At 37.4% G+C, this 12653-nt stretch overlaps 1 protein-coding gene across 3 annotated transcripts in view; it reads left to right on the forward strand.

The window, feature by feature from the left end:
• The window catches only part of LOC100715178 (cytochrome P450 4X1), a 63610-nt gene that overhangs the window by 46180 nt on the left and 4777 nt on the right, over nucleotides 1–12653 (forward strand). For all 3 annotated transcript variants that reach the window (XM_013152649.3, XM_003461477.5, XM_023565139.2), the window contains 3 exons: nucleotides 5146–5279; nucleotides 6570–6634; nucleotides 7183–7265. In XM_013152649.3, coding sequence (XP_013008103.1) covers nucleotides 5146–5279; nucleotides 6570–6634; nucleotides 7183–7265 — 282 coding nt within the window. The remainder of the gene's footprint in view (nucleotides 1–5145; nucleotides 5280–6569; nucleotides 6635–7182; nucleotides 7266–12653) is intronic.

Raw genomic sequence — 12653 nt, forward strand, 5'->3', positions numbered from 1 at the left:
TCCTCCCTGCTTTTGGCTTTGGGCTTGACTTGCTCTTCTTTTCCTAGATGTTTGAGGTGTAACATCAGGTTGTTTATTTGTATTCATTCTGTTTTCCTGATGTGGGAACTCAAGGGAATAAATTTTCCTCTGAGGACTGCTTTCATTGCATCCCACAGATTCCAGTAAGTTGTATTTGTATTTTTGTTTGCTTGTAGGTATTGTTTAATTTCTTCTTTAATTTCCCCTTAATCCACTGTTTGCTCAAGAGTGTATTACTCAATTTCCTTGTGTTTGTGGGATTTTTGTAGTTTCTTTTATCAATAATTTCTAGTATCATGGCACTATGATCATGCATGGGATAATTTCATTTCTTTTTCATTTATTTAAGTATGCTCTTTGGGCTAGTATATGGTCTATTTTAGAGAATGTTCCATGTAGTGCTGAGAAGAGTGTATATTCTGATGTTGAAAGGAATACTCTATATGTCTATTAAGTCCATTTGTTCACAGGTGTGATTCAGTTCTTTTAATTCTTTGCTGATTTTAGTCTGGTTGATCTGTCCTTTGGTTTCAATGGTGTGTTAAGGTCTCCTGTTATAATTGTGCTATTGCTAATTTGATTTTTCATTTCCATTAATACTTGCTTTGTATAACTGGGGGCTCTGGAATTTGGTACATATATATTTAAGATTGTTATCTGTTCCTCTTGAAGTTTTCCCCTAACCAGTATGAGGGACCTTCTTTATCTCTTTGGATCATTCTTGATTTGCAGTTCAGATTGTCTGCATACAGAACAGCTACTCCTGCTTTTTCTTTGGTTCCTATTGCATTAAGTATTGTTTTCTATCCTTGGACTTTCAGTCTGTGAGTTTCCTTTTGGGTTAGATGGGTTACTTGTAGACAGCATATGGCTGGATGTTGTTTCTTGATCCATTCTGCAAGTCTGTTTCTTTTAACTGGTGAATTGAGACCTTTTACATTAATGGTTATAACTGTTATATATTGGTTTATTGTTGACATGATATCTTTCTGCTGTTGCATCTTTATTTTTCCATTCTGTTTAATTGTCTGCCTTGCTTAGTGGTTTTTTTTTCCCTATGTTATCTAAACTGTCTTTCAGTATTCTTTGCAGGGTTGGCTTGGTGATCATGAAGTTCTTCAGCTGTTCTTTGACATGGAAGTATCTTATTTCTCCATACATTTGGAAGGACAGTTTTGCAGGGTACATCAGTCTAGGTTGGAAATCATTTTCCTTCAGGATCTGAAATACTTCACTCCAGGCTCTTCTTGACTTCATTGTTTGTGTTGAGAAGTCTGCTGTGATTCTGATAAATTTTCCTTTATAGGTGATCTGTGTTTTCTAACAGCTTTTAATATTCTATTCTTATGTTGGATTTCTTGGATGGTGATTATTATATGTCTGGGTGTAGTTTTATTTTGGTTATGGCTATTTGGGGTTCTATATGCTTCATTAATCCATATGTTCATTTCCATTATCACGTTTGGGAAATTTTCAGCTATTATTCTTTAAATAGTCTCTTGATATCATTTGTGTTGTCTCCTTCTTTTTAATTTATCCCTATCAATCTTATGTTGTTTTTCTTTGCATCATCTTGTAGCTCTTTAATTGTTATTTCTTGATTCCTTGTTATTTTTAAAAGGTCTTTTCTTTCCTGTTCACTAGCTACAATCTTGTCTTTGAGGTCTGAAATTCTATCTTCACTTTCATTGAGGTGGTTTTGACAACTTTCAATGAAATTTTTCATTTCCTGTATGTATCTTTGAATGTGCTTCATGCATTCTGTTTGTTTCTTATATTGTTCATCCAGGGATTCTATCCTTTTGCTTTGTTCCTCTAAGTTGTTAACTATGTCTTCTTTAGGTGTGTTCAGCATCTCTTTCATTACTTTCATCATTTCTTCTTTTACCTGGGAGATTATTTCTAGTTTGAATTCCTTTAAAGCTTCCCAGAATTGCTTCTTTATCTCAGTTGCTATTATTTCAGGTATGTCAGGTATATGACATATATTTTCTTCTATATACCTGGCTCTTAGGCTTTCTTGGGGTGGGCTGGAGATTTGACATTGCATTTTGGTCTTTCATTTTGTCATTTTCCTCTATTTCTGTTTTTCAAGTGTTGTTCCAAGGCTTCCCCTGGGCATGTTGGAAATCATCTCAGCTCCTGGGACTGAATGGAGGTTGCTCAGCATGGTCCAGTCAGGCCCACAGGACCTCCCATGCCACCTCTAGTGTTCCAGGAAGCTGAGCAAGCACTTAACCTCTGTGGATGATGGTCCAAATCTCTCCCTGGGCAAGGACCAATGTGCTTACTTCATGGGCTCTCAACTCCCTTAATTGGAGAAGGTCACTAGGTGTAATCTAGTCAGACCACAAAACCTCCCAAGCCTAGTCCAGTGTGGCTGGAATCTGGTTGGGTCCTTGGTCACTGGGAGCAATGATCTTAAACTCTCCAAGGACTCAGGATGGTGAGCAGGGACTCACCCCTGCTGGGATCCCAGTTCCCTCCTCAGCATCACAGTTCCCCAGATTGAAAGAAGGTCACTGGGCATGGCCCAGGCAGGCCTGAAACCTGCAGAGCCCAGTCTAGTGTGGCTGGAAGCTGGGCGCATCTTTCACCACTGGGAGGGATGATCTTAAACTTTCCCAGGGCTCCAGGTGGTGTGCAGGAACTCACCTCCTCCGGCAGCACAGTTCCCTCCTCTGGCAGCCCAGTTCCCCAGATTGAAAGAAGGTCACTGGGCATGGCCCAGGCAGGCCTGAAACCTGCAGTGTCCAGTCTAGTGTGGCTGGAAGCTGGGCGTGTCCTTGACCACTGGAAGTGATGATCTTAAACTCTCCCAGGGATCTGAAAGGTGAGCAGGAACTCACCCCCGCCAGCAGCCCAGTTCCCTCCTCTGGCCGTACCGCAATATTGTTCTCACTGTTTTGTTTTGTTCCATTTTTTTTGTTTTGTTTTCTTCTGTGTTCTGTTTTGATTTGTTTTATTCTGTTCTATTTGTTTGGTTTTACTATGTCTGATGGTATAGGCAGAAATTTTGAAGATTATGTTATCCACTGTTGATTTCCTATTATCCTGTTTTGAAGTCCTGTATCACTTTCACGGTTTTGTTTTGGTTGGCTTTATTCAGTTTTATTTTGTTTGGTTTCATTCTCTTTAAAATAAAAATTTCTAAAAAGTGTATGGATGTATTTCTGGGCTCTCTCTCCTATCCCATTGTTTTATGTGTCTGTTTTTGAGAAAGCACCATAATATTTTGACTACTATAGTCTTGTAACAGATTATCAGACCAGGCAGTGCCTCTCACAAAAACACTTTTTTCTATGGATGGCTGTGAACTTACTGTTGCTGTAGGATAATCCAAGTGAGGAACCTCCTATTTTCCCCCAGTGAGTAATCTTTTTTTTTTAGCTCATTGAATTTGGAAACATTGTCTATCACTTTTCAAGATGAACTAGATATTTTAACTTTGACTAGGCATATACTTTGCACAATTCAAATCCTGACTTTTCTCAGTTTTACTTGACTGAACTATGAAAAACAGTAAGTCTTTATTGGATGACAAAATAAAGTCCAGATGATCTACTAACTGGCCAATGGTATTATAAAGAAAAATATACTTTTTCTCTGTAACATGTACTTACAGCTACAAGTTAATGCAATTTGTACATGGCATTCTAAAATTTTACAATTCTTCTAGACAAGAGTAATAAAACCACTTCATATAGAACAATTTCTGGGAAATTAGGAAAGTTGTTCAGATTCTCCCTTTAGCACCTTGTCAGCCCATTTCCATGTTGTATTAAAATTCTTCCTTTTGCACCATGATGAGATAGGGGGGGGAAATGTTTTCTAATCATGCAAAGTACCAGAATAAGCAGAAGTACTCTTTTCTATCCTGACCTTGAGGAAGAAAGTATTCAAAACTAAAACATCACATTACCAAATGATAATCAAAAAATGTGTGCAAATACAATAAAACAAATAGACTAAGAATATGCAGATGGTTTATTGGACTAACCTGACTATCAAGGGTGCCAGTAAAAACACAACTATTCTTTGGGTGTCGACACTTCAGACTTGCTCTGTGGGTCAAGTTCTTTTCATCTTGAGGGCAAATCCTGAGCAGGTGTTGCAGAGCTCCCATCCACATAAGTAACCTGTCTAACCAATAGAAATAATGCTTCAAATCCACCTTGAGCAGCTCCATTCATACTTCTTTGAGCCTGGAAGCCAGCAGAAAGTGAGGGATTTGTTATTGGCATATTCTTACTGACAAGCTCTTCTCCTGCCCTGAAACTTCTTCTTCTAACCTTTCCAGCAGTGAGTCCACAAGCAGCAGACACAAGGAGAAAAGTCCTGGAACTATTGTGATTACAGGCCCAAAGGGCTTGGTGGGTATACTTGTGGATTTTCTAGGGACTCCCTCCCCAGAACTTTCCAATGGTCATTGACAGAGCAAATGAATTATAATCTTTGGGCAGTCTTCCTCTACCTGGTTCTGGAGCTGTCTCTTCCTTCTTCAGTTCACTGATCCAGTGGACAATTTGCACATCCTGCCTTGTCGCAGCTGCTCTCTCCTGCTTCTCTGTTCCAATTCACAATCTTTCCCATCATTCCTGTGCTCGTCAAATTCCAGGAAACATGTGTGAGATCATCTAGGTGACCCTCCTGAATTACCCTTTTGGTTACCTAAAACAGGTGAAGCACCCTCCTCCATTCTCCATGGTACTCTGCCATCCCTACATCTCTTTAAAAGGCACAGTTCTCTCTTGAATTTTTCTAGCCTTCTCTTTGCACTCCTTACTCATTCCTTACACATTCCTGCTTTGTATTATGAGCTAAGGATTGCAAAACTGGTTTTTCTAAACTCTCCTGGGCAAACCTGTTACTAGTAGCTGAACACCTGAGCATGTAGTTAAGCTACAGAGCACCTGTTGTTAGTTTTTCTACCTCAGCTGATTCTGAGGCAAAAAAAAAAAAAAAAAAAAAAAAAAAAAAAAACCACTTCCATTTTAACAATCTGTTACATAAACTCATGATAACATAGCTTTACCTTGAGGTAATGAAACATCAAAGAGCAAAAACTCAGTATTTGCAAACTGAATCTGGAGTCTGAATCCCCTTCCTTCCTCATATTCACAGGGACCAGCTGGATGAGATGTCCTACACAACAATGTGTATCAAGGAGATGTTCCGATTGATTCCTCCAGTGCCGTCCATTTCCAGAGAGCTCAGCAAGCCCCTCACCTTCCCAGATGGACGCTCATTGCCCACAGGTCTTTGTCTTTTTGTGAGCAGTTCATAGACATCATGGGATCCTGGGGATCATGGCAACAACAATGGAAGGGTTTCTTAGCTCTTAGAGAAGTCAAAAGATAGCCCAAAGGATTGGGTACCTATTAAGAAATTAGGGAATAATTCCTTCATCGGATATGAGTTTTAATGAAGTTCCCAAGCCATACAGCCATTTGCAGCAAAACTGAACCTAGAATCCCAGACCAGGATCCAGTATAGGACATTACTTCCAATAAAATCTTTGTTAAACTGTTTGAGAACTTAGTAACATTTCATTCAAGATGAGCATCATTATCTTAATTTGAGAGACCTAGGAGGGCCTCATCATCATAATGTTATTCTTATGTGCAGCCCTGAGTAATTTACATGGAGCCTTCAAACACATTACCTCATATTTTTCCCATGAAATGTGGTATTAATGGCCAATTATGCAGTGATATATGATTTAAAAAACACTTCTAAATACTTTTAAAGTAATGAAAAACTCATCATGGCAGCCTCAGTGCATAGATGAGGCCACACACTCTTGAGTATACAGGTTTCTGGGCAGGACATGGAGAAGGTAGCAGGGTCAGGCAAGCTGCCCTTCCACTTGTCTGCTTTGGGTTGCTTGTGGCAAACACCTACAACCTGTTACTGTAACTTTGGTGACATGTCCAAAATTAATTTGCCAGAATTCCATACCTTCTATGGTGCCAACAGGAATTAACCACTGGATCTGAAATGGTGGGATTATAATTCTGTTCCTATGTACCCAAACTGCCCCATGTACCAGTGCTTTACAGTCCTTAACAGTTACGTAAGTAATGTCAACATGCTTTCATGTGACACAAACAGGTCCTTAGAATAGAACCATAAATTAAGTAAAATATTGTTTTGAGAACTAAGGTACAAACCTAAGCCTCACCTTTCCATGTGTTCTTCCCTGGTGGCATTAGCAACAACACACAGCTCTATAAGAAGTCACCTCTTTCCCTTCAGAGGAAAAGTCTTTTGGAAGAACTGTATAAACAGCAGCCCCCAGTTTGCTCTTTCTCCCTCATTATTTTTTCTAATTCATTAATTTTATTGGTGCACTTTAGATATACATACTGATCACATTCATCAGAATTTGTATCTGTACATGATATGCCTTGATTCTTCTTTTTCTCCCCATTCCTCTCCCTTCCTTTAAACCTTTTTCCTCTCCTTATTTATAAAAGCAACTTTGTTTCCATTTTTTCTCCTTTTTCCACCACATTCTTTTTTTTTTTATTTCCCTTCTGCCTCAGGAATGAATGTGGTTCTGAGTATTTGGGGTCTTCACCACAACCCTGCTGTCTGGAATAGCCCTCAGGTAGGACTGTCTTCCACAGATGTACTTCCAAGGAGTGCCATGCAATTCATTTTTTTTAAACAACCAAGCATGGAAATAATGATTCAGTTAAAACAAAGAAACTAAATATGAACATGAAAAGCAAAAACTTGTTCACTAACAGGAACATGTTCTCTTCCCCATCCCTGCTTTATCTTTGAAGAAATAGAATGACACAAACCCACACAATAGACTACACAATGTTTTAGGCTTCACTCAACATGTGGCAATTGAGCACTTGAAGTAAGCCTAGCCAGAATTGAGAAGTGGACTTCGAAGACATAGTACCCCCAAAATGTGAACTTCTTATTTAATATTTATATTGATTACAGGCTGGAACAGATTTTTCTGTTAAATAAATTTTGTTATGAAAAGTAGTTTCATCCTTTTAAAATTGTGGCTACAAGAACACTTAAAATTACCCACATGCTTCACATTATTATGCCTCTGTTGATTAGTACTAAATAGTAGCTTAAGAAATGTGTTCATGTTGTTTTAGAGATGGTTATGTGGTTGTTTTCCCATTTTAGGTCTTTGACCCCTTGAGATTCACTAAGGAGAATTCTGATCAAAGACATCCCTACGCCTTCTTAGCATTTTCAGCTGGACCAAGGTGAGGACAACTTGTTTTGTTTTTTGTTTTTTCTTGGAATTTATCTGCTTTTTTATTTTAAAGAGGAAAAAAATAGGAAAGAAAAACAAAAAACAAGAGATATACAAACAACAACTATAAGAACAATAAAAAATCCAAGACAATAAACTTTCAAAACAAGATGACAGGAATTTAACAATGGTTGTAATATTGCATATTGTTAACTTCAAAGAAGTTGCTTAGATTACTCAGTATAGACATGCAAAATTGATCTAATCATATGAATACTGACTGTTCTTTTCCAAGAACTAATAGAATCAGTAGTATAATCATCTTAGCTATTTTATCTATATATAAACAGATTTATCTTTTTCCTTTTCCCTTCAATCTTTTCTCTTTTTCCCTGCCCCAGTTATTTTTCCCTCTTGATTGCTTTCTTACCCTTTCACAATATCTATTGTAGATTTTGGATCTTATTTACTCTTTTACTTTCTTATACTAGGAAGATGGTATCTACACATGGGGTCTGATTTACTTCATTTATGGGTATGGTCTCAGGTCTCATTCATTTACTTACAAAAGCCTCAAGTTTTATTCTTTTTAGCTGAGTAGTACTCTGTTGTATGAAAATACCATATCTTTTTAATCCATTCCTTTGATGGGGCTATTATAAATCGTGCTGTTGTAAACATGGGTGCACATATATCACTATGGTATGATGTTTTCAATTCTTCTGGGGAAATGTCCAGAAGTGGGATAGCTAGGTCAAATGGAACCTCTAATCCTAGCTTTTTGAAGAACTTCCACATGGATTTCCACAGTGGTTGTACCAATCTACACTCCCACCTACAGTGGAGAAGGTCCTTTTTCTCCACAGCCCCTCGAGCATTTGTTATTGGTTGATTTCTTGATCTTGGCCATTCTTTCTGGAATGAGATGGAATCTCAGTGCTGTTTTAATTTGCATTTCTCTAATGACCAATGAAGCTGAACACTTTTTTCATATATTTAGTTGTCATTTGTATTTCTTCATCTGAGAAGTGCGTGTTCATCTCAGAGGCCCATTTTTGGATTGGGTCCTTGAATTTGGGGGTCCTGAGGTTTTTGTAATTCTTTATATGCTCTAGATTGCAGTCCTTTGTGTGAAGGATGGTTGGCTAATATTTTTTCCAATTTATGTTGGAGATTTCTTTTGACATGCAAAAACTTTTTAATAAGACAAGATCTCAGTTGTTGATTTGGGGAAGTATTTCCCATGCAGTTTGATTTTTGTTCATGCACTCTCTACCTACTCTATGTCTTCAAAATTTCTACCTATTTTGTTTCTAGCAGATTTAGAATTTCTGTTCTAATATTTAGATCTCTGATCAATTTTGATTTTAGTTTAGTGCATGATGATAGACAGAGATCTAGTTTTAGTTTTTGGCATCCAAAAAGCCAGTTTTTTCAACACCCAGTCATTAAAAAGGCTTTCTTCTAGCTCTTCTTTGATTTCTTTTCAGAGTAATATAATTTTCAGTATATAGATCTTTTTCTTTCTTTGTTAGATTAATTCCTAAGTATTTTATTTTTAGAAGTGCTGTGCACAGGGTGTGGTTTTCCTTATTTCTCTTTCAGTATGTTTGTTATTTGTACAGAGGTATACTGTTGATTTTTGAGTTTTCAGTTTGTATCCAGCTACTTTACTGAATTTGTTAGATCTATGAATCTTTCAATGGAGTTTTGGGGTCTTTTATGTAGAGTATCATGTCATCTGAAAATAATAATAATTTAACTTCTTCCTTTGCTATTCTTATTCTTTCTCTTGGCTAATTGCTCTAACTAATATTTCCAGCACTATATTGAATAGAAGTGGTGATAATGGACATTCTTGTCTTGTTCCTGGTTTTAGAGTAATTGCTTTCAGTTTTTAACCATATAACATGATGCCGGCTGTCATAGATGGCTTTTATCAGATTGAGGTAAAGACCATCTATTCTCATTTTCTATAGAGTTCTTATCGTGAATGAGTGTTGGACTTTATCAAAAGCTTTTTCTGCATCTGATGAGATGATCATGTGATTCTTATCTTTGGCTCTATTGATATGGTGTATTACGTTTATTGATTCGCATATGTTGAACCATCCCTGCATTCCCAGGATGAATCCCACTTGGTTGTGTTGAATAATCTTCTTGATGATTTGCTGCATTCTGTTTGCCAGTATTTTACTGAGGATTTTAGCATCTATGTTCATTAGGGAGACTTGCCTGTAGTTCTCTTTTTTGGTTGGGTTTTTCTGATTTTGGTATTGTAAAAATACTTGCTTTCAGGAATGAGCTAGGGAGACTTGCTTCTCCTTCAGTTTCGTTGAAGAGTATGAGGAGTGTTGCCATTAAGTCTTCTCTAAATTTTTGTAGAATTCAGCAGTGATTCCATCAGGACCTGAGCATTTCTTGGTTGGTAAGGTTCTAGTTACATTTTCAACTTCATTGACTGAAATTGTGTTATTCAGTAGTTTCACATCTTCTTGATCTAGTTTTGATAAGTCATATGTGTCTAGGAATCTGCCCATTTCTTCTGTGTTATTGAACCTGTGAGAGTAAAGGTTTTCAAAGCAGGTATTGATGGTCTTCTGTATTTCCACAAGATCTGTAATGATTTTACCCCTTTCATTCCTTATTGCATGAATCTGAGTTTTTGTTTTCCTTTTTTTGGATTAGGTTGGCTAGAAATTTATCAATTTTATTTACTCTTTCAAAGAACCAATTCTTTGATTCATTAATTCTTTGTATTATTTTCTTCATCTCAGTTGCATTGAGTTCCACTCTGATCTTCACAATTTTTTCCCTTCTTTGGGCTCTGAGCTTGACTTGCTCTTTTTCTAGATATCTGAGGTGTACCATCAGGTTGTTTATTTGTCTTCATTCTGTTTTCCTGATATGAGAATTTACCACAATAAGTTTCCCTCTAATGACTGCTTTAATTGCATCCCACAGGTTCCTATAAATTGTATTTGCATTTCCACTTGCTTTTAGATGTTGTTTAATTTATTCTTTAGTTTTATCTGTGAGATATTGGTAATCTAGAAGAGTATTATTTATTACCCATGTGTTTATGGAGATTTTGCAATTTCTTTTGTTAATAATATCCAATTTCATGGCACTATGATCAGATAATATGTATGGGGTCATTTTGATTCTTTTCCAATTACTTAAGCATGTTATTTAGGCTAGTAGATAGTCTATTTTAGAGGATGTCCCATGTGTAACTATGTATTCTAATGTTTTCAGTGAAATATTCTATACACATGCACTAAATCCATTTGTCCACTAGTTTGATTCAGTTCTATTATTTCTTTGCTGATTTTTTGTCTAATTGATTTGCCTCTTTGCCACAATGGAGTGTTAAGTTTCACATTATGACTGCATTTTCTTTTGAGTTAAATGTTGTTCTTGTATATTCCATACTGTTGGATTTTGTTTCTTAATCCACTCTTCCAGGCTGTTTCTTTTGATTGGTTAATTGAGGTCATTTACATTAGTGGTTATAACTGCTATGTATTGACTTCTTTTTTTCATGTTATCTTTCTGTTGTTGGTTCCCTACTTTCCCCTTTCTGTTTAATTGCTTGTCATGTTTGTTGGTTGCTTGTTCTCTTTGTTGTTGCTCTTGGAATTGTGGTCATCTCTACTCCTTTCTAGAATATCTTTCAGGACTCTTTATTGATTGTCATGAAGTTCTTCAGTTGTTTTTTGTCATCAAAGTATCTCATTTCTTCATTGATTTTGAAAGATAGTTTTTCAGGGTATATCAATCTGGGTTGGAAGTTGTTTTCTTTCAGTACTTGAAAGACTTCACTCATGCTCTTCTTTATTTAATGATTTGTGTTGAGAAGTCTGCCATGATTCTGACAGGTTTTCCTTTATAGGTGATCTATTTCTTTTCTCTAACAGCTTGTAATATTCTGTTTTTATGCTGAATTTCTGGGATCTTGATTATTATACATCAAGGTATAGATTTATTTTGGTTATGGCTAAATGGAGTCTATATGCCTTGCTTATCTCCATGTCAGGTTCTTTTCCCATGTTTGTGAAATTTTCTGTTATTTTGTTTGCAAATAGTCTTTTTCTGTTGTGGGTTGTCTGCTTTTTCATTGACACCTATCAGCCTTCTTTGGTTACTCTTTGCATCATCTTGCAACTGTTGAATAATTATTTCCAGATTCCTCATTATTTTAAAGAGTTGTTTCCTTTCATAATCAGTAATTGCAGTCTTTGAGGTCTGAAAGTCTATCTTCAGTTTCATCCATGTGGTTTTGCCAGCTTTCAGTAGAATTTTTGGTTTCCTAATATTTCCTTGAATCTGTTTCATGTATTCTAGTTGTTTCCTGTATTGTTCATTCAAGGTTTTCACCACTTTCCTATATTCCTCTTTTTTTTTTAGTCCATGTCTTCTTTAGATATATTCAGCAGTTCTTTCATTATGTTTATCATTTCTATTTTTACCCAAGCTATTATTTCTGATCTCATTTCCTTTACAGCTTCCTGGATTTGTTTCTTTACTTCCCTTGCTATCATTTCAGAAATTTCAGGTGTCTGATTTCCAAATTCAGTCATGTCTGTGTCTCTTGGACTTCATCTGGATAGGCTGGAAGTTTGAGATTGTGTTTTGTTTTTTCATTTGGGCATTTTCCTGTGTTCCTCCAAGTCATCCAGATGCTAAGTCATAGCTGCTCCTTTTTCTATAGGCAGCAGGCCTCACCAAGGGTTCCTGTCTGTTCTTGGTCACTGGGCACAGATACCCAGTATCCATGTGCTTCCCTGAGGGTTCCCAGATGACTACAGGTTTCTGGGCACAGGTTTCCAGTTCTTGTGGGCCTCAGAGATGGTTTCCAGATGCGTATGGGTCATTAGACACAGACTCCCTGTCTTAGCAGGCCTCACTGAGGGTTCCAGATGACTGTGAGTCACTGGGCACAGGCTCCCAGTCCCTGCAGGCCTCAGAGATGGTTCCTGGGTGTAGGTAAGTCACTGAATGCAGCTTATCAGTCCCTGTGAGCCTCACACCTAAGGTTCCTAGGTGTGAGGGTCATTGGGTGCAATTTCAGTCCTTGCAGAACTCATCAAGTGTTCTTGGATGACTGTGGGTGCAGATTCCCAGTCCCCACAGACTTCAGAGATGGTGTTCAGGTGTGGGCAGGCCCCAGAGCACAGCTTCCCAGTCCCAGCCTCACCTAAGGTTCCCAGATAACTGCTCTGCTGGGCACAGACTCTCAGTCCTAATGGGCCTTAGAGATGGTGTCAGTGAGGACAATTTGAAATTGTTGAAAATACACAAAAATTGTTAGTTAGGAATTGCTTAATTCCTTTAGCCCCTCTGTTCTGTAAGTTCCTCCATGGAAACCCATCTTCTCATTAGGTAGAGCTTGATG

Source organism: Cavia porcellus, unplaced genomic scaffold (genome assembly GCF_034190915.1).
Source record: "Cavia porcellus strain 051 isolate PalLab524CR breed Dunkin Hartley unplaced genomic scaffold, mCavPor4.1 scaffold_25, whole genome shotgun sequence".
Classification (NCBI taxonomy): Eukaryota; Metazoa; Chordata; class Mammalia; order Rodentia; family Caviidae; genus Cavia; species Cavia porcellus.